General features: G+C 38.4%; 2 protein-coding genes across 2 annotated transcripts in view; one reads left to right on the forward strand and one right to left on the reverse strand.

The window, feature by feature from the left end:
- The first annotated feature begins 2,835 nt into the window (after positions 1-2,835).
- On the forward strand, positions 2,836-15,925 carry si:dkey-206d17.12 (uncharacterized protein LOC563108 homolog). Its single transcript, XM_024296858.2, has 6 exons — positions 2,836-3,182; positions 3,709-4,057; positions 8,174-8,313; positions 12,226-12,460; positions 12,539-12,639; positions 13,954-15,925. Exons 2-6 carry the CDS (start codon positions 3,723-3,725, stop codon positions 14,847-14,849), a joined length of 1,707 nt encoding a protein of 568 aa, XP_024152626.1. The 5' UTR covers positions 2,836-3,182; positions 3,709-3,722; the 3' UTR covers positions 14,850-15,925.
- The window catches only part of LOC112138289, a 4,804-nt gene continuing 1,624 nt past the window's right edge, over positions 15,279-18,458 (reverse strand). Inside the window, exons 4-5 of the mRNA XM_036214352.1 lie at positions 18,386-18,454; positions 15,279-15,319 (exon numbers count right to left, since the gene is read on the reverse strand). Coding sequence (XP_036070245.1) covers positions 15,279-15,319; positions 18,386-18,454 — 110 coding nt within the window. The remainder of the gene's footprint in view (positions 15,320-18,385; positions 18,455-18,458) is intronic.

The raw sequence follows: 18,458 nt of genomic DNA on the forward strand, positions 1-18,458 counted from the left end.
GCGGTTGCTCGTGGAGTTGTGGGAAATGGAGTTAAAATGTTTAGGCGTAACTACATTAAGCTAAACATGCAATAAAAGTGTTATAACTCATAAGGTTACGTTATAGCACATTTGTATAAATAAAAAAATATACAAATCGGGGTAAAACTAAACTATTTTTAGTTTTCGGCTCCCGTACTATTAACTGCGGGATTGTGGATGAGCCACCAGGGGGCGCTCCTTCCATCTTGCTTGGAGTTTATTGTGCAGTCTGTTTTTCTGTTGATGTCTAAGGACTGAATAAATACACATTTGTGCAGATCAATAAAAACAAACCAGCAACCTAAGATACATATATATGTTTTTATATTCTATTTTTATTTTTTGCGTACAAATGCATTTAATTACACCAAACAAAAGTAAAAAGATTCAACAAAAAATTGGGTTTTTGGACGAAGTGGTCATAAAATCCAACATAATCCATTTTATTTAAAAGGCGGGTTTTTACAAAAATCCACAATACACACATATATTGTGTGTTTATCCAGACTGCATAGCCAAGTCAAAACCAGTGGAAGGAAGGCAACATGCTTTGAAGAAAAGAAAAAAAACCTAAGGAGCAATATGAGAAAGCATGTAAGCTAAGGAGCAAAAATATTACCAAATTACTATAAACAGTAGAAGTATAATTCAGTAGAAGGAAGCTGCACAGTGGTGTGGTGGGTTAATGTTAATGCCTCATAGAGAGAAGGCCCTGGTTTGAATCCTGGCTGGGTGCTTCTGTGTGGAAATTGGATGTGTCTTCCTGGATTTTCACACACTTCCCACAGTGCAAGAACAGGCCTCAAGTGATTTATTGAGGATTCAACAAGATCCCTTGAAGTGAATGTGTGATAGTGTGGCCCTGCAGCATACTGGCGGCCTATAAGATGTATCCTTCCTTCATTGTTCTTATCCTGTCTACTTTCACAGAAGAATTTTTTTTTTGTTAGAGGGAGTTTCCGTAGAAGCTTAATTTTATACTGAAAATAGGAAAATACTAAAAAAATATATTTTCATGTATACAGTTGCTCACTTCTATAATACATGAATCAAATAAAATTGGGAAATTTGAAATAGATTTAACAAAATGTGTTTCTTCTTTTTTTATTTGACTAGATTTTTACATTTTTTTATTGTAGCAGTTCAGGCAGATTCACTGGAGGCAGACGGATTAAAAAAAAAAAAAGCACACTTGGCAAACAGAGCAGCAATTTCAGAAAAGCTGCTCCACCTTTATACTGTCTGAAATTATTTTATAATTGGAAAATGTTATGCTTCATCTCCATTTGTTCTCGTTTTGTCATTTCACTGACAGGTCACACCAAGACCTCTGCACTCTGGCAATTTTGTGGTTCAAACCACATAATTTGCATAACATTTGAAGCTGCAGGCAGACCATAATTCATTGCTCTTCAGCACGGTTTGAGCTTGTTGGTGGAATTTTCTATAGTCTGTAAAAGTCTCGTGGTCTTGCTTATGTAAGCAATTATAGGCACAAGCACAACACAAAATGAGAACACCGTAAACATTTTCAGCATTTTTTGATTGTCATTTAACGTAGATAAAACAATTTTAGGTCTTTACTTCTAGTTATTTTGAGTAACAAGGCCCATAGACAGCAAAAATAAGTTTTTAGAATGAAATTCATGTGTGTCACAACCCAAACCAGCTAATAAAGTTCAATAAACTACAATGTAGCCTTTAAATAATCTCTCAGTCTGGGTCAGTAATCAGTGAACAATAACAGAAAGACTGCAGATGACAGTCATCAAATATATAGAAAAATATATATTTTTTCTATATAGACCTATATAGAAAAATATATTTTTATAATAAGGTCAGTTTTGCTCTTCGTTTAAAAATTTGAGTTCCCAGAATTTGGAGGGGAAGTAGACAAGAACAGAATCATTGACTGTATAACAGAACTGGACAGATCAGGTGTGACATCACCCATAGAAAATGGCATACCTCCAGCTCCAGCAAAATGAAGCCAATTCATTTCAACAGATGTCGCCATGTTGGAGCCAGATGACAGCGATTGGTCTGAGTCCGTCTTAGTCACGTTTCTATGGCAACTATCTTTGCCACAAATAAGAAAGCTAATTCAACGTTCACACCCCTTCCACTGAAAACGGGGTTGGGAGAATGTTTGAGGCGGGGCACTACATGCTTTTACTGAGGCATCTGATTGGTCAGTTTATAACTTGCGATATCGAAAAATATAATGAGAAAAAATAGTTTTAGCAGGAAGATGTTAAGGAAAAAATGCATCAGAGCAAGAGTTGTTATTCTGACAAATAGAACGACTGAGTGATAACTGTTTACTTCTCTGGAGAGAGATCTATGTGATTTTGGCTTTTTGGAGCCAGCAGGTAGTTTCTGTTAAAAACAAGAGGGAGGAGGGGTCACTCTGTCCAGTTCTATATACAGTCAATGCCTCAAGCTAACATTAAAAGAGCAACAAAAAATGTAGAGCAATATTGGAGCTATCCCGCCAGTTTTGAGCCAGATTCTATCTCAAATGAGGAAAACAAGGTTGTAAAAAGGATCTAGTCATTTACAAGTGGATGGATCGGAATGGAGCAGAGCAAGGAGATTGTGGCCGCCCAGAGTATTTTCTACGTCACAAATACAAACATTTTCAAACAATATGTTTTGATTCACAGCAATTTGAATAAATGCATACTTAGAAATGCAATTTTAAGCTTAATTTTCTTTATATAAGTAATATATTATCAGAAAAATACCAAAACATTACTTTCATCGAATAAAAGATGACAATATTTGGGGATATTTTGGACTCTTGACCTCTAAGCTGGATAATTGAAATCGTCCGTGACATGCGCAGTAAAGCAGAGCAGCTTTGTTAGGGGTTTGAACCCCCCTCTCCCCAGAGAGGCCTTTACTTTCGTCAACAGGTTTCTGTTTCCTCGTTGAGTTTCAGCACGTGGCTGGCGGCTCTTTGCTCCGTCTGAAGGGAAAACCCAACTTCCGCGTGCGGAGCGAACAGTCGGGGCTGAGCCGCGCGAGCGAGCTGAGGAGGAACACACCTGAGCCGCAGGTGGACACGAGCTCGGATACTCCACCCGAACCGGGACCCGCAGAGATGAGCTCCGGGTGGACAAATGCTCCTCACTGCCTTCTGAAAGTTTGAGTCTCAGGTGAGTCTCAGGTGAGCCGCCCAGTCGGTTATAGAGATGAGATCACAGAGACGAGGAGGATTTCTGTCAATTTCTTAAATGAATCTGCAGGTTTTTGGACTTCCACAAGATCTTCTTCAAACTAAAAGTAAAAAAATTATCACAAGAAACTTTATTAACTTCATAAACATGCAACAGTTTCTGACTTTAAAGGTACAAAATTAAAATTATTTTAATTATTGGAAATAAAATAAATTAATGTCAATATAAAAATTGGAAGAACAGCTCATTTTTCTTGCTGTAATAGTTCTCTAGAGGTTCTTCCAGGTCAAACCTTCATTACATTTTGATTTGATGTTTTTCATTTAGATATAAAGTCACATAAGGTCTAATAAGTGGAACATCTTACCTGTTCAGGTGGAGCGTCAGCGTTAGGTTTATTGTTTTGGCTTCGGTTCTAGTTTGGTGGCATTCTTTGTCTTTAAATTAAATGATGGTGTAGATTTATGGAGTGGATTCTGCCGGTTTAAAATTATGCCTGTTTTAGGTGAAACTTGGACGATGCTGCATGGCGGCGACCCCCACCCGCCCCCAGAGGCCCAACTGGACTTCTTCCACAAGCTGGGGTACTCCACGGCTCAGGTGCACGCCGTCCAGCAGAAGTTTGGCACCGACACCGACAGGGACAAGGTCCTGGGGGAGCTGGTCCGGAGCCGAGCCGAACGGCAGCAGAGGCCCGTGACCACCCTGAGCGCGCTGGTGCCCAGAGGGGACGCGCTGAAGGTGGGGCCCGCCCTGCAGCTGCCGGTCCCCGATTGTTCCACGGAGAGCAGGGAGCAGGGCAGCCAGGACGCCCTGAGGGCGGTGGTCATTGACGGGAGCAATGTGGCCATGAGGTAAGAGGGAACACTCTGACCCCCAACACAGAAATCTGTCTGACGGTACACTCTGTCTCAGAGAAAACCCACAGCATTATTCCATTGTGGATGAGGTTAGAGCATCTATACTGAAGGAGGGCAAGGTGAACTATTAAACTATTACAATCTTAGTAACCTTTATTGTGAAAGGGAAGAATGTGTCTCTTCTCGCCTTGTTTTCACCAAAGCTCCTTTAAACTTTATTTAAATTTTTTTTTTAATTGCATTTCTTAGTTAAATTTTGACAGCAAAACATAAACAAAAATGTGTTTCAGAAAGCTTGGGTTTACTAAAGGTAGATTTACACTGGTCCGTCTGCAGCGCATCTCCATCGTCTTCGTTGATGGATCAGAATGTTTACATCTCTAAAACTCTACGCAGCAGTTCTATTTCTGGTCCACTGATGATTCGATTTTGTGGCATAAAGCCAGATAATCAGGAAACAGGTTTAAAAATAAGAATCTTTATCCCTTCAAAATAGAACATTCTGGCATTTTATTTTATAATAATACAATACCCAGATGACACTGGCATCTATTTTTGCCATGGACCACAGAAGTTTAATTATGGAAGTGTACATCCTTTTATGACACAACACATGTATTTTAACAGGGAGGAACGAGAGGGCATGGGGGCTGATTGTTAAAGCTTTAGATGTTGATGATACAAAGGTAGCAGGATAAACCACTCTTCCAGAAGCCAGGATGGACCAGAGACGCAATGGAGACAATGCAAACTAACGCCAAATCTGAATTCTTCCCCTAGCCCTACAGCTTCTCCCTACCCCCAAATTGTAGGGATATTTAGAGGGGTAGATAGGGGTGTCTGAAATAGTTTTTTAAAGAGGTAGCCCTCATGGAAGACCTCCGTTACGTTGTTCCACAGACTAGAAACGCTTTTCTCCATGGGGGTGCTCTGAAGCACAGAAGTTTACATTTAAATGTAAGTAAGGGCTTTTTGTTTTAACATAAGATTTTTAAAGTTATAAAGTTGTTCAGTTGAGTTACAACTGAACAATATTGAGAGTTATTGTCAATAAAGTTGAACTTATCTGTCATGTTGCACTCTCTCTTTGCTAGAAAAGCTTCCTATCAACTCCTCATCGCCTTTCTCTTGCCCCCTCTAGGCATTCTGGGTAGTGTAGTCAAAAACTTTATGTAGCTGTGTCTAATAATTCAGTGCACCTTATGATCCAAAATCTAATTAATTTCAGTGATTTCAGCAATCTTGGTATCAAAATATTCAGCTTATTCAGGGTATTACTGCTTGTATTTTTGGTGTTCATAAACTTTTTAGTTTTTTAAATATGGAGCAAAATATGCACCATAGTAAATGAGAGTCTTCAAATTTCAATGTTTTAAGCAGATTATCAACAAGCCTTTAAATATATTCATGGGATATGTTTTCATTGTTTATAGTAATTTTCAAAGATTTTGGAGTTTTAATGTTTTAGCAACATGCTAACGTTTTTGACTAATTTGTTATTTACAGTTTTTTTTTTTGTTTTTACTAATTTAGAGTTTATTTTCTATTTAAGTAACAGGCTAACGTTTTTGACTAATTTAGTTTACTGAGGAATTTTAGGCAATTTTGGAGTTTAGATGGTGTTTAAGCGACAAGCTATCTTTTTTGTGGCTAATTTGGCATCTAGGGAGGTTTTTTTATGCTGATTTGGGGTTAAGCTAATATCTTCGAAACATGCTAACATGTTTAGCTAATTTGTTATCTACTTATGTTTTTATATCCCAATTTAGAGTTTAGCTTGTATTTTAACTACATAACATTTTTTACTTATTTAGTTTACTAAGGAATTTTAGACTAATTTGGAGGTTAGCTAGTATTTAAGCAGCGAGCTAGCTTTTTTGGCTAATTTTGCATCTGCTAAGGTTTTTTTTGGCTAATTTGGAGTTCAGCTCATATTTAAGCAACATACTAAATATTTCTTTGAAAATTTTGCATATATTATGGATTTTAAAACTGTTTTACTACAATTTTTTTTTTAAATTTAGGTCAACTTCAGCGTTCTTCAACAAAATTTACAGTCTTTTAGCAAATTTAACATTTTGCAAATAGCTTTTGGATTTTCAGCTAATCCCTTCAGGAATTAATAGCGTCACCATTTTCGGCAAAAAGCTTCAGGATCTTAAGCGACTACTTTCAGCAAAAAGCATTCACTCTAGCATTATCGCAGCTAATGCAACTTTTCTAGTTTACATAAGTATTTAAAAAAAATCACAAAAGTGTGTTGCAGTCAAAGATTTAACTGTGTCAGGAATAATTTCAAATGTTTTGTGGAAATAAAGATAAAATAAAAAGTAAAGATTGACCAACACCAGCTCCCCATGGCAAAAATGGCTTTTAAACATTAGTAATGTGCCCCTTTGAAAAAGTGTTTTAATTTTGCATTATCATAGTTCTCTGAACATTGGAAACAAGGCGAAACGTAATTTCTCAAAATATTTCTGAATATAGTTTTATTTAAATAACTATTTGTATTATAATTTAAAATGGAAGTCTATTGAAAACTTCTCAGTTTACACTTTTTCAGTTGTATTTATTAGCAGAGACTTTCATACAAATTATGTTTATGATTTTTACAAGTGGGTCTTGCTCAAAGACGCATCGACAGTGCTTTGGGTTCAAACTCCTGACCTTGGTAGGCGGGTAACGCTGATTTTAACTGAATAACATAACTGAATAATATTCTGAGTGTAAATATTGAAGCTTCTGTGTTTTTATTTTGTCAGAAATAGCTGCCTAACTTTGTCAGACTGGCACAAATGAAGATTCAGACAGTTTTTTACAAACAGGAGACGTTTGTGGAGCACAGTAGCAGATAGTTGTTGGTCCAGATCAAAGATTCAGGCTCACAAAACAAACGACTTGGTGCTTTTTCAGTAGATATATGTTAAACAGATGATCGTAGGAATATTGGATTGCTCTGTAAATTATACAAGTCTTTAGTTCGCATCTCATCTGGATGTTCCCAGCCATTGTTCTGCATGTCAGACTCATACATTTAGCTTTGGACTTGTTCAACCTTTCCCTTAATTACTCCTGTTTCACCTGAAGGTATTCAGCGTTTGCATTTTTAAACCTGGCGTGCAGGTTCTGGCGTGCCTTCCTAATATGCAAATCAGAGAGCATGGCTCCTCCTCTCAGAGCACTTTAAAGTTCTGAAGGGTTCCGCTCCCCCAACTCCTCTAGTCAATTCAGAAAGACCACAATGGTCAAAACCACTAAGGTATTATTGAAGGATTTATTTCTTTGATCTGTACAATTCATCTCTTGGATAATAAACTCTGTTCTAAAGGTCTAAAATGCACAAAGAGATTATGTCGTTTCCTCTATTTTGTTCTTGTCCTCTCTTTGCCACAAACATTTGATTGCCATCCATGAATTGAAATGACCCCAAATTCACTGGTAGCTCCTCGTGTAATATCAATTCAGTATGATTATTGCTAATTTATTGATTTTATGTCAATATGGGTGCTTCAACTGGTGCAAAATGTGACCAACAGTAATCTCAGGGGGGTTTGAAAAATTTATTAAACTTTGTTGGGGGTGCTCAGTTTGTTCAGTGAGTTTTACCCTTGTAAAATTCTACAGCATATATATATTTTTTTAAATAAAGATGATTTTTGATCATCTTGATCAAATCCACATTAACATTTGCAATATCTTTTTTTAATAGGATATCGATAGTATATAGACATGAGTGTTTGTTGTGGACAAAAACACTATTTACCCACCGTCTCAAATTTGCTGGAGAAGCCCTTCTACTGCCCCTAGTGGAGTTATGACGAACTACAGGCTAGAAAACATGCACAAAGTGAGGTTTTGAGGAAAGTTTGGATTGTGTTAACGACACAGCGGTTTCAGAAATATTTGTATGAATGGTTATTTAGGGTTAAACTACAAAAATTGGTTTTAATTTAAGTCAGAAAGTGTGAAAAAGCAACTTTGTGAGGGTGGAATAAACCATACACCATGATGTTGGATCTTTTAAAGGACTGTTTTTGTGTCAAACTGTTTGGAAACTTCCACATGGGTTGTTTTCATTATCATTAAAAATTTCCTGGTTCTCACATTCAGCCACGGGAACAAAGAAGTTTTCTCCTGCCTGGGAATCCAGCTGGCGGTGAACTTCTTCCTGGAAAGAGGCCACAGGGACGTGACTGTGTTTGTGCCATCCTGGAGGAAAGAGCAGCCCAGACCGGACGTCCCCATCACAGGTACGAAGACGGGGCATAAATGAGTGAAGTCACAGCTGGAGTAACAATCATCAGTGATGTTTGCCCTTCAGGGTGTCTCTGCTGCTTCGTGGATTCGCCATAACCAGTTAACCGTGCTCTCTTCTGGCAGTTTTCCCATAATTATTCCTGTCTTTCGAAGAATGGCACACTTGAAAAATGTTCGCACACCTGAAACTAAAAACATTACTTAAAGCGCTTATGTATTTGATATTTTCATAAGATTTAAGGAAAAAGCATTCCTTGTACAGTACTAGGAGTGAATATGAGTGTGTGGTTCTGCAATGGGTGTACTCGTCTTTATCCTACAGTGGCAGGGATAGGCTCCAGCAACCTCAAATAGGATGAAACAAGTTTGAAAATGAAAAGACTGAGTTTTTTTTTGCATCTTTGACATTTATTAAATTTAATTTAAATTCAGCATTATTTGTATTGGTCTTTTCCTGCTACAAATTATCTCAAAGTGCTTTTAATAATAAAATAAATAACTCTCAAATAAAAAAATAGCAGTTAAAGTAGCAATTCTAATAAAAAATAATGATAAATACACGTTAAAAAACCCACATACAGCCCATTAAAACACGTGGACAAGTAAAAAAAGACATAAAAGCTGTACTAAAAAGATAAGTTTTAAATCTTCTGGTGAAAAAAAAAAGTCCCTAGCTCAGTACCAAAAGTGTTGATCAGCAGGACGTGGTTTAATTTGACCAAGAAAGGGAAAAAACATCAGAAGTTTTTCTCTTTTCAACCTCAAAATAAAAAGCTTTTTCTGTCGTTTATGCAAGTAAACTGATAAAATTAAAAACGGTGGAGTTTCCCTGGGGCACCAAAAAGCATCACCTCATATGGAAATAGAAAAAAAAAAGTTTTGTGCTGATGAGCAGATAAACTGCTTGCAGGATGTTCTGGGTTCAACTTCTAACCAGGTCAAATCTGTCTGATGTAAAAAAAAGACTTTTTTGCCATGATGCTTTGGGAGATTAGAGGCGAGTTTTATTCAAATTATCATCGGTTTTATGCTGGTGTGACCAAGGGTTGCCCTATATCGTGACCTGGATCTGAAGCTCTGTGAAGCTAATTAGAGCTTTGCAGATCCACGACGGCTTCTTGTCTTCACAAAAGAAAAGCACACACTGACGTAAGCTGAGGCAACCACAAACAAACAGGAAATAATGCATCAAGGGGAAAGAAATAGAACTCCAGACACATAAAGATTCTTGTCTATAAAAGAACATGACAGATGGGGAAAATATATAAATACAAAAAACTTTAATAAAAGTTAGCAGGCAAATGTTTTGGTCAAACCTTCAACAAATCAATAAAAAATGTAGAAATTACTCTTTCCTTTTTCTATTTCTACATGTTTAGTAACTATGTGAAAATATATTGGCTTCCAGGTTTAAACTTCTTTATAAATGAAAGTACCTGAAACCAGGTGCAGTTCATAAAGTAACCACTTGGTGGCTGGCTACACAACTTAGTCAGTCTGCATTCATTCTTATGTAAAGTGATCCAGCTAATATAGATTTGTTGCAAAAACCTTTACGACAAGACCGCATGTGGGCATGAACATGGGGTGGCAACGCCCAGCGTGATGCCATGACTGGCCCCCTCAACTGTGGTGTTCCAGAAAAATCCACAATTACCCAAAGAAATAAAAAAAATCATAATAAACCACAAAAAAACAAACGACCAAAAATATATAAAATAAAAAGTAAGGATGGATTGATAAGTTTCGTTTCCACTAAGTCACATGTGTCAAAGTCAAGGCCCGGGGGCTGGATCCGGCCCTCCGGGTAATTATATCCGGCCCTTCAGACCATTTATTTTATTGTCATTAATCGCCTGATGTTATCTTGCACTTATTTTGAACTTGTATAATTTTGATCAAATATGTTTTGATGGAGAGTAAATATTTAAATGTATTTATGTTTTAAATTGATTTATTCTGAAGTAATATTCCTGCCTTTTTATTATTCATAAAACAATATGTTAAAAAGGTATGGTTTCAAAGTTGAAAAAATTAAAATTCTGCTAGCTTTTTGGAAAATGTTGGTATTTATTAAGATTTTTTAGGCTATTTTGGAGTTTAGCTAATAATTCAGCTACATGCTAGCTGTTTTGGCTAATTTAGGCTTTTTAAAAAGTTTTTTTAGGCTGTTTTGGAGTTAGGCTAATATTTGCATGCTAGTTGTTTTGGCTAATTTAGGCTTTTTATCTTTTTTGTGGCTATTTTGAAGGTTAGCTATTTTTTCAACTACATGCTAGCTGTTTTGGTTAATTTAGGCTTTTTATCTTTTTTGTGGCTATTTTGAAGGTTAGCTATTTTTTCAGCTACATGCTAGCTGTTTTGGCTAACCTAAGTTTTTTTCTTTTTAGCTTTTTTGGCATTTAGCTAATAGTTTAGCTGGCTATCAGCTTCAGTTTTTTCAGCTTCAGTGATTTCAGCTAGCAATTTCAACATTTTCAGCTATCCGCTTCAGCATTTTCAGCTATTAATTTCAGCATCTTTAGTTATCAGCACTAGTATCTTCAGTGGCCAAATTCAGCTTACTGCATTCACATTATCATTATCATAGGTAATGCTACATATCTAATTTACAATAAAAAAATAGGCGTGATATTAAATATTTTGACAGCTGCACTAATGATGAATTTCCAATAATCTTATTGTTCGATTATTTTAGATGTAAGCAGAAATGAGGGTGTGGGGTTTTGATTGACAGGTTGCAATTAAAGTCTTAAGCCTCAAGACTGAAATTACTGGATGTTTTCTAAGAACCGACAGGCTGAGTTGTTTCCCAAAACTCATAAATAGTCTGAGACATGTCTTAGTTCGTTGCTGATCAAAATCCTGTAGCAGCAAAGGTAGCAATGTTAAATATTTAACATAAACTATAGAAATATCCTTTGAGCTGGCTAAAACATGGCTAAAAAACGTTTGAACAACAATAGCACATCTATGTCAGTCAGGGTCTGGTTACAAATCTGCTAAATAAAAGTAGAAAAGAAGTGTTTTTATGTATTTAAACTTTCTTTTTTAAGGCAGTCTTCCTGCTTCGTTCCATTCCAGTTCATCCTCTTGTAGACAAATACATCCATGTATTCATTTTCCTCGTCTGAGCTTGTATTTGGTTCAAATCTGTAGCTGGATAGCTCCGATATTGCTCGCCACTTTTGTTGCACTGCTAGTGTTAGCCTAGGGTTATAAGGGGCTGTAAACTTGTGGGAGAGAGTGTAAACAGAGGGATGTTGGGATATCTGTGCTTGCTTCTGCACCAACAGTTCTGCCTACAACTCAGAGAGAAAAATCTGATGAACTGCTGCTGCTCTGCAGACACTATATCCTAGAAAACAATAAAGTATTTTTGATTTTGCCCCCCAAAAAAGCATAATCATAATTAAGACCACTGGGAACGCTTTTATAATAGATCAAAATAAGATTGGAGAGGGACTTTAGGTCTACTTATTAAGTCAACCAGGTAAAATAAATGAATTCCAACTACTCTTTAATCGATTTTAGCTTGTTGAGATCAAAGTTTCTGGATTCTGGCATTTACTGTAATAAGTCTGCATTACATGTTGAGAAATTTAGCAAATTAATTTCAAATAACAAATAGTTTTTTTTATTTAAACAGGGTTGGAACAGTCAAAACAACATGATTTTGCAAATGCAACTAGTCTCTATAGCATACTAGCATGGGTAAAAAAGTACAAAAATGTATTTGTTTATGCATTTTTAGTCTTTTTGTTACCAAAATCTTCATATTATTCACTAAAAGTATTTCTATTTGCTTGATGGGCCTTCATATTGTTCAGTATGTTGTTTGTGAAATGTTTGCGACATGACCTTTTCCCCCGGATTCTCATGTGTTGCTTGTTTTTGCTGTTCAGATCAGCACATCCTGCGAGACCTGGAGAGGAAGAAGATCCTGGTGTTCACTCCCTCCCGCCGCGTCGGAGGAAAGCGCGTCGTCTGCAACGACGACTGCTTCATTGTCAAGCATGCCTTCGAGTCCGACGGCATCATGGTCTCCAACGACATGTACCGGGACCTGCAGGCTGAGAAGCCCGAGTGGAAGCGCTTCATCGAGGAGAGGCTGCTCATGTATTCCTTCGTCAACAACAAGTGAGTCCTGCTTACTCTGCAATGAGGGGGCAGAAAGGAGGAGAAGGTTTCAGATTTTAACACGTGTATCTGACGCAGGTTTATGCCTCCTGATGATCCTCTGGGCCGCCACGGACCAAACCTGGAGAACTTTCTGCGCAAGTTTCCGAAAACAAGGAAAAAGCAGCCGTGTCCCTATGGTGAGTGAGGATGATGTGATATCTGATAGATGTAGACATCAAAAGAATGAAAGTCATCGTGTCCCCAAGCTTAAACGTCATTGAGAATATAAATCTTTATATTCATTAGCTCTTTATTTTTGACTGTTTTCGTAATCTATGTAAATCAGCTGATTCTAACACACTTTTTAAATCGGCTATGCTAACGGTGCAAAGATGCTTTCCTTTGAGACAGGAGTTACAGTAATTACATAAACGGTTGAAGACTTACGAAAGTCGAAAGTATATAACCCTTTGAAATCCCACTCCAACTATACTTTTTTTCTGTTGTAAAATAATTCCCAGAGGTCTTTTAATTATGATTTTGCAGTTTTTAGCCAAATATTAAAAAGCCTTGTGGCTTTTTTAAGACATAATTTCTGCAGAGCAGCTGGAGCTCATTAGAAATGTGTCTCTGAGTTGTGGCGCAGAAGTTAGCCTCCGCTAATTTCCCATCTGCCCTTTGTTTACACCCTCTCCCGCCACCTCACAACCCCAAGCTAACATTAGCTTAGCAACAAAAACGACTATTTGGACAGTTTTAAACCAGATGGCAGCTCAGGTAAGGAAAATTAAGATGTTCATGGATCTATTTGTCTGCAAGTGATGCATCAGAATGGAACGGAGCAGGGAATTTGTGACCTACCCAACACATTTGCTCCTGATTCACATCGATTTGAAATAAAGAAATACTCAGAAATGCAATTTTAAGCTTAATTTTCTTTAAATATGTCCCCTATTCTAAAAAAAAGAAAAAAATGATAAAAACACAAAAAAATAAATGATTTACAACAATAATGCTCCAGTGTTAATGAAAGGGTTAACTGCGTTCAGGAGACTTCACTCATTTTGTTCTTCAATTTTGACTGAACTTGTAAAAGAATGCAAAAAAATACAAACCTGGAAAGGAATCTTTTATTTGGAGGTGTTGTCATTTTGTGACCTATCTCTGACACTTCCTTTCATGTGGAACGTCCGCCCTCAGTTTGGAAATGACAAGAACACTCAACCCAAACTAGAGCAGGGTTTGGCGGAACACTAGTTTGACGTTTCCCTATTGCACAACGCTGTCTATATTAGTCAAACGTGGTATGTTGATTTCTGGGGCAGAAACCTTCTGAACTGGAGTGTTTTAATGCTGATGTTTTGGAAAAGTACAAATTTAAAGGAAAATGTCTCCTCTTTGTGGGCATTTTGGTTCTGCAGTGCCTTAGATATACAAAAAAATTGACTGAAAAAAGTAAAAAAATTAAAATATATATATATTTATTTTACTTTTTCTCCCTCCTTTTTCAGGGAAGAAATGCACCTATGGGGTTAAGTGTAAATTCCAGCATCCTGAGCGGGCTAAACAGTCCAACCGCACCGTGGCCGATGAGCTGCGGGACTCTGCCAAGCCCTCGTCCTCCTCCCAGAACCCGGGACACTACGGATCCGCCCCAGGACTCAGTTCCACTTTGGAGGAGGACATGGCTTTGAAACTGAGTCTGGGAAATGAGAACAGTTCTGTAAAGAAAAGCAGCCAACCAAAGGGGAGCCATCGCTCGGGCAGGAAGTCCTCATCCAGGAAGGAGAAGTTGGGCCAACAGTCTGAGAGGACTTCCACGCCGCACGGCGCCTCTCAGGACCAGCTGGACTCTGGTTTGGGCTCCATAGACAGTCAGACGGCTGAGGCAATGTGGAGCGATCAGTTCTCTCATAGGAGCGGTCCGTGCAGTGGCGCCGTGCCCCACCAGTACTTCCCTCCCAAAGTGCTTCCTTCCAGCTGCTGTTTAAACGGTCTCTCCGTTCACAGTCCGTCTCTCCAGCCTCACAGCATCAGCAGCCACGCCCTGGACGCCGCCCCCTACAGCGCCCCCCACGGCGCTCCCCACTGCCCCAGCAGCTGCATGTACCAGCTCAGCAGGGCAGCATACAGTCAACCAGCCGACTTCCAGCACCAACGAGTCCATCCTCACCAGCACCCCCACTGGTTGGACCCGATCTCCGCCCGCAGTCAGCGGGAGGAGCGTCGTTTTCCTCCACCGGAACCAAACAAGGGGGAGAGGGACGTTGTGAGGAAGAAGCTGCTCGCCATCTTCAGCGCTCAGCTGGTGGACGCTGCTATGGAGGCGTTCCCTCAGCTGCTGGACCCGCAGCTACTGGTGGCAGAGATACTCCGGCTGCAGAGTCAGGGCCACTCGCTCCGATGAGCTCGCTCCAGCCCGAACCCGTCTCTCAGTGTTGAGACCGAAGACCAGCACGAGTTTGTGTATCGTGGTATCCACCATGCCGACATTCGCCTGGCAGTTGATGCAAATTGTGTCTTTATTTAAAATACGAGATGAACGTCAATCTCACTGTGGTGCAGTCTGGCTCTTACTGCAGAAGCTACGTTCACACCGGGCATGTGATGTGCGTTCAAGAACATTTGGCATACGGTGTTCGAGGCTTAGTCCGAAATGTTTAAGCAGTGCACGTATCGTGAACCAGGACTTTCCTGTCACAGCTGTATTCCGATAAATGAAAGATTCGGTGTCATAAAATTCCGACCGATTGTTCATTTCTCCTCCACGATTACGTTTTAAAAGGTTGGTACTTCCCCCATCCACAAGTCACTACCAGTCCGAGTCCCTGGTTCGTCAAAGTTCAACTGGTTTAACTTGTAACTCGTGTTCAACGGCTGCGCATAGAGCCCGAAAACTGACTTAAAAACTGGCTTAGTGATGCATGAACGCAAGTTTCTAAACCCGGTGTGAACATAGCAGTATAGACCAAGACTGTGTTCTACTTCCTGTAAATCATGATAGTGTTTTAACCAGAAACGGCGTACAGCTGATACCATTTGTCAGAGTTAGACTGACAAAAGTTTCTGTCCATACAGCAGATTGTTACTTTATTTTAGGGCAAAAGTTAATTAGAATCCTTTGAACCATTAGACTTTTTTATTACATTGATCCTCTTTTACATTCCCAATCTTGGACCACAGTTCCGACCCTGAACTCATTGAAGTCTCATCATGCAGCCACTATACCGACGTGGTTTAATTATTGTACTTAAGAAAGTGAAAACTGTTGTATGTGGATGAGTATTAATGTACAACTGTCTGTGTCATATTGGCGCTCTTTGTGTCTTTTAATGTTAGGAACCTTACAGAGCTGTATGTGTTTAGCACATATCACCCTATGGGGTTTTGTGAGTGTTGAGATGTAAGTATATACCTGTACGTCGTGGAAGACCGAGTTTGTGTTCAAATAAAGTTGGCAAACAACAACTGATATTCCTGTGATTTTTTTTTTAAATAAATGTGAACTATTTGAAATATTTTTGGCATGAACAAAAGCGAAAATATTTTTAAAAAGTTTTTTTATGCTTTTACCTTTTGTAGAGGCCAAATAAGTAAAAATTATAGCTTTTTGCTGAACTGAAAATTAGCATAAAATTCCTCAATAAATTAAATCAGATACAAATGTAAGCATGTTGCTAAAAGAAAAGCTAAACTCTAAAAGCCTAAAAACCAAAGTAGATAACAAATTAGCCAAAAATGTTAGCATATATTGCTAAAATATTAGCTAAAATACAAATTAGCATAAAAAGCTAAGTAGAGGCCAAATTAGTCAAAAAAGCTAGCTTGTTGCTTAATTAATAGCTGAACTCCAGATTAGCCAAAAAATCCTCAGCAAGCTAAATTAGTCAAAAATGTTAGCATGTTGCTAAAATAGAAGCTAAATTCTAAATTATCCCCCCAAAAAACTTCAGTAGATAACAAATTAGCTGAAAACATCAGGATTTTGCTAAAATATTAGCTAAACTCCAAATTAGCATAAATTTTCCCAATAAACTAATTAGTCAAAAACATTAGCCTGCTGCTAAAATAGAACCTAAACTCTAAATTTGTCTAAAAATCCCAGTAGACAACAAACTAGCAAAAAATGTTAGCATGTTGCTAAAATATTAGCTAACCTCAAAGTTTTTGGAAAATTGCTATTATTGTACTTTTCTACAGCCAGAGAGCCACCATGGAGAGATAAAAGAGCCACAGGTTGCAGACCCCTGCACTAGACCAAAGACGGAATAAAAAGTAAGACGTTTGTACAGACGTTCAAAATTGGTCAGTGACAAAAATAAAGTTTTAACCAGTAAACTATCCAACCAAGGATTGCAAAGCGCAGACTTCTATAATTTCTTCCTCTAGTTGCATTGCCATGCCCTTGTAATTCCTGGAGATCTTTAATCATGTGGTTTTGTTTACAAACTTTGGTTTCAAACATGAAAATCCACTTGATGGTGGTCTGAATACAGAACAAACGCATGGTTCAGGACTCGATCTGTACCAAAAGATTTTTCCAGTCAGAACATACCCTTAGTCGAGTTCAGCGATATGAAACTCTGACATTTTGGAAACATTTTGAATAAATCTTTATTTGTGTCCCACTTTTATACATACCAGAAAACATGCAAAATATATTAACAACGTAACACTAAGTCGTCGGTTACACTTTATTGTTTAGGGTTAGGGTTGACAAAAAAATCCATTACATCATCATATTGTGTCCCCTTTATGGGTTTTGTTACCCTCTACGACATTTACGAAATATCCACTGGGGCTCACTCAAGGAAGAAACCATTGGCAGAAAAATGAGGCGTGGCTTAAATGGTTCTGGTAAAGATACTGGTTTGGTTATTTCTTTTGTGGTTGAGTCTGATAAATGTCTTCCTCCCTGACTACAGTCACATGGTCTGAGATGAACTATGCTGTTAATGAGTTCACTTTGAGGGTCCTCCATGCTGATGATTCCTAAACAGCCTAAGCCGGAGGAGCTGCTGATATATTTCTGCACAAACTCACTCAAAACTTTAAGACTTTGGTGATCTGATACAGGACTCTCAGTGACCACGAGTTGTCCACCACAAATGTCTGACTTTAGTAGTTCAATGTTCTTTTCAAAGTTGACTAACATGTCAGACCCAAAGATTTTTAGCTTGTAGTTTTCTACTCCAAAACTAAAGCTGTCAGTCTTCAAGAAAACTATCCTACCTCTTGCCTCCTTCATGGTTGGAGTTGACTGCTTTGTCCACATGATGTCTTTGAACTTTTCCATTGACGTGTTGACGAGATCATCAGCTATGCTTTTGGTACGTCCGTGTATCGTAAGTTTCAAAAGAACAACTTCATGACTGTGGCTTCTTAGGAAAATGGACATGGGGAGAAAAACTTCCTCCATCATCCATTTGGTGGACCGGATGTGATACTCTTTTTCTGTAGCTCGCCACACACCAACATTTATATCAAAATACCGAATTCCATCTTGGAGTTTCTGCTTCACGATCCACACTTTGCTTTTTCCAAATAATAGTCGTATTCCAGCAATGGTGATGATTGAAAGAGGAGTCTCATCAGGTATGGATATCATCCAGTCTGTGTTGTCAAGTCCTGGTTTTGGTGGTAATTTGGGTATTCCAGGTAGAACTTGAGGTGGAGATGGATGATGTGTTTTATCTCTATCTTCTTCTGTAGTTTGACCCTTTGATTGTGGTGGAGTGATGGTTGATGGTTCTTGTGCATTTGTTGGAATGATCGATGATTGAGGCTTTAGTTGTTCCATAGTTGTTGGTTGTTGTCTAGGTGGTGATGCTTCTGGTTGTGGTGTAACCATTGATGTAGTAAATCCATGATCTGTTTTCTCTGTTTGGTCACTGAACGCATGTGGCCTCATTGATCCCGCCCCTGTCCTTAGTCCGCAGTTACATGGTTTAAGTTCAATGATTTTTTGAATGAGCTGAGGACTGGGAAAGTCCATACTGAATATTCCCAAACAGCC

This window comes from Oryzias melastigma, linkage group LG11 (genome assembly GCF_002922805.2).
Source record: "Oryzias melastigma strain HK-1 linkage group LG11, ASM292280v2, whole genome shotgun sequence".
Lineage (NCBI taxonomy): Eukaryota > Metazoa > Chordata > Actinopteri > Beloniformes > Adrianichthyidae > Oryzias > Oryzias melastigma.

Coding starts and splice junctions, on each gene's coding strand:
- si:dkey-206d17.12 (XM_024296858.2), top strand. CDS start 3,723: ATGCTGCATGGCGGCGACCCCCACCCGCCCCCAGAGGCCCAACTGGAC. Junction 4,058..8,173: donor GGGAGCAATGTGGCCATGAG/GTAAGAGGGAAC, acceptor TCTCACATTCAG/CCACGGGAACAAAGAAGTTT. Junction 12,640..13,953: donor AAAGCAGCCGTGTCCCTATG/GTGAGTGAGGAT, acceptor CTCCTTTTTCAG/GGAAGAAATGCACCTATGGG.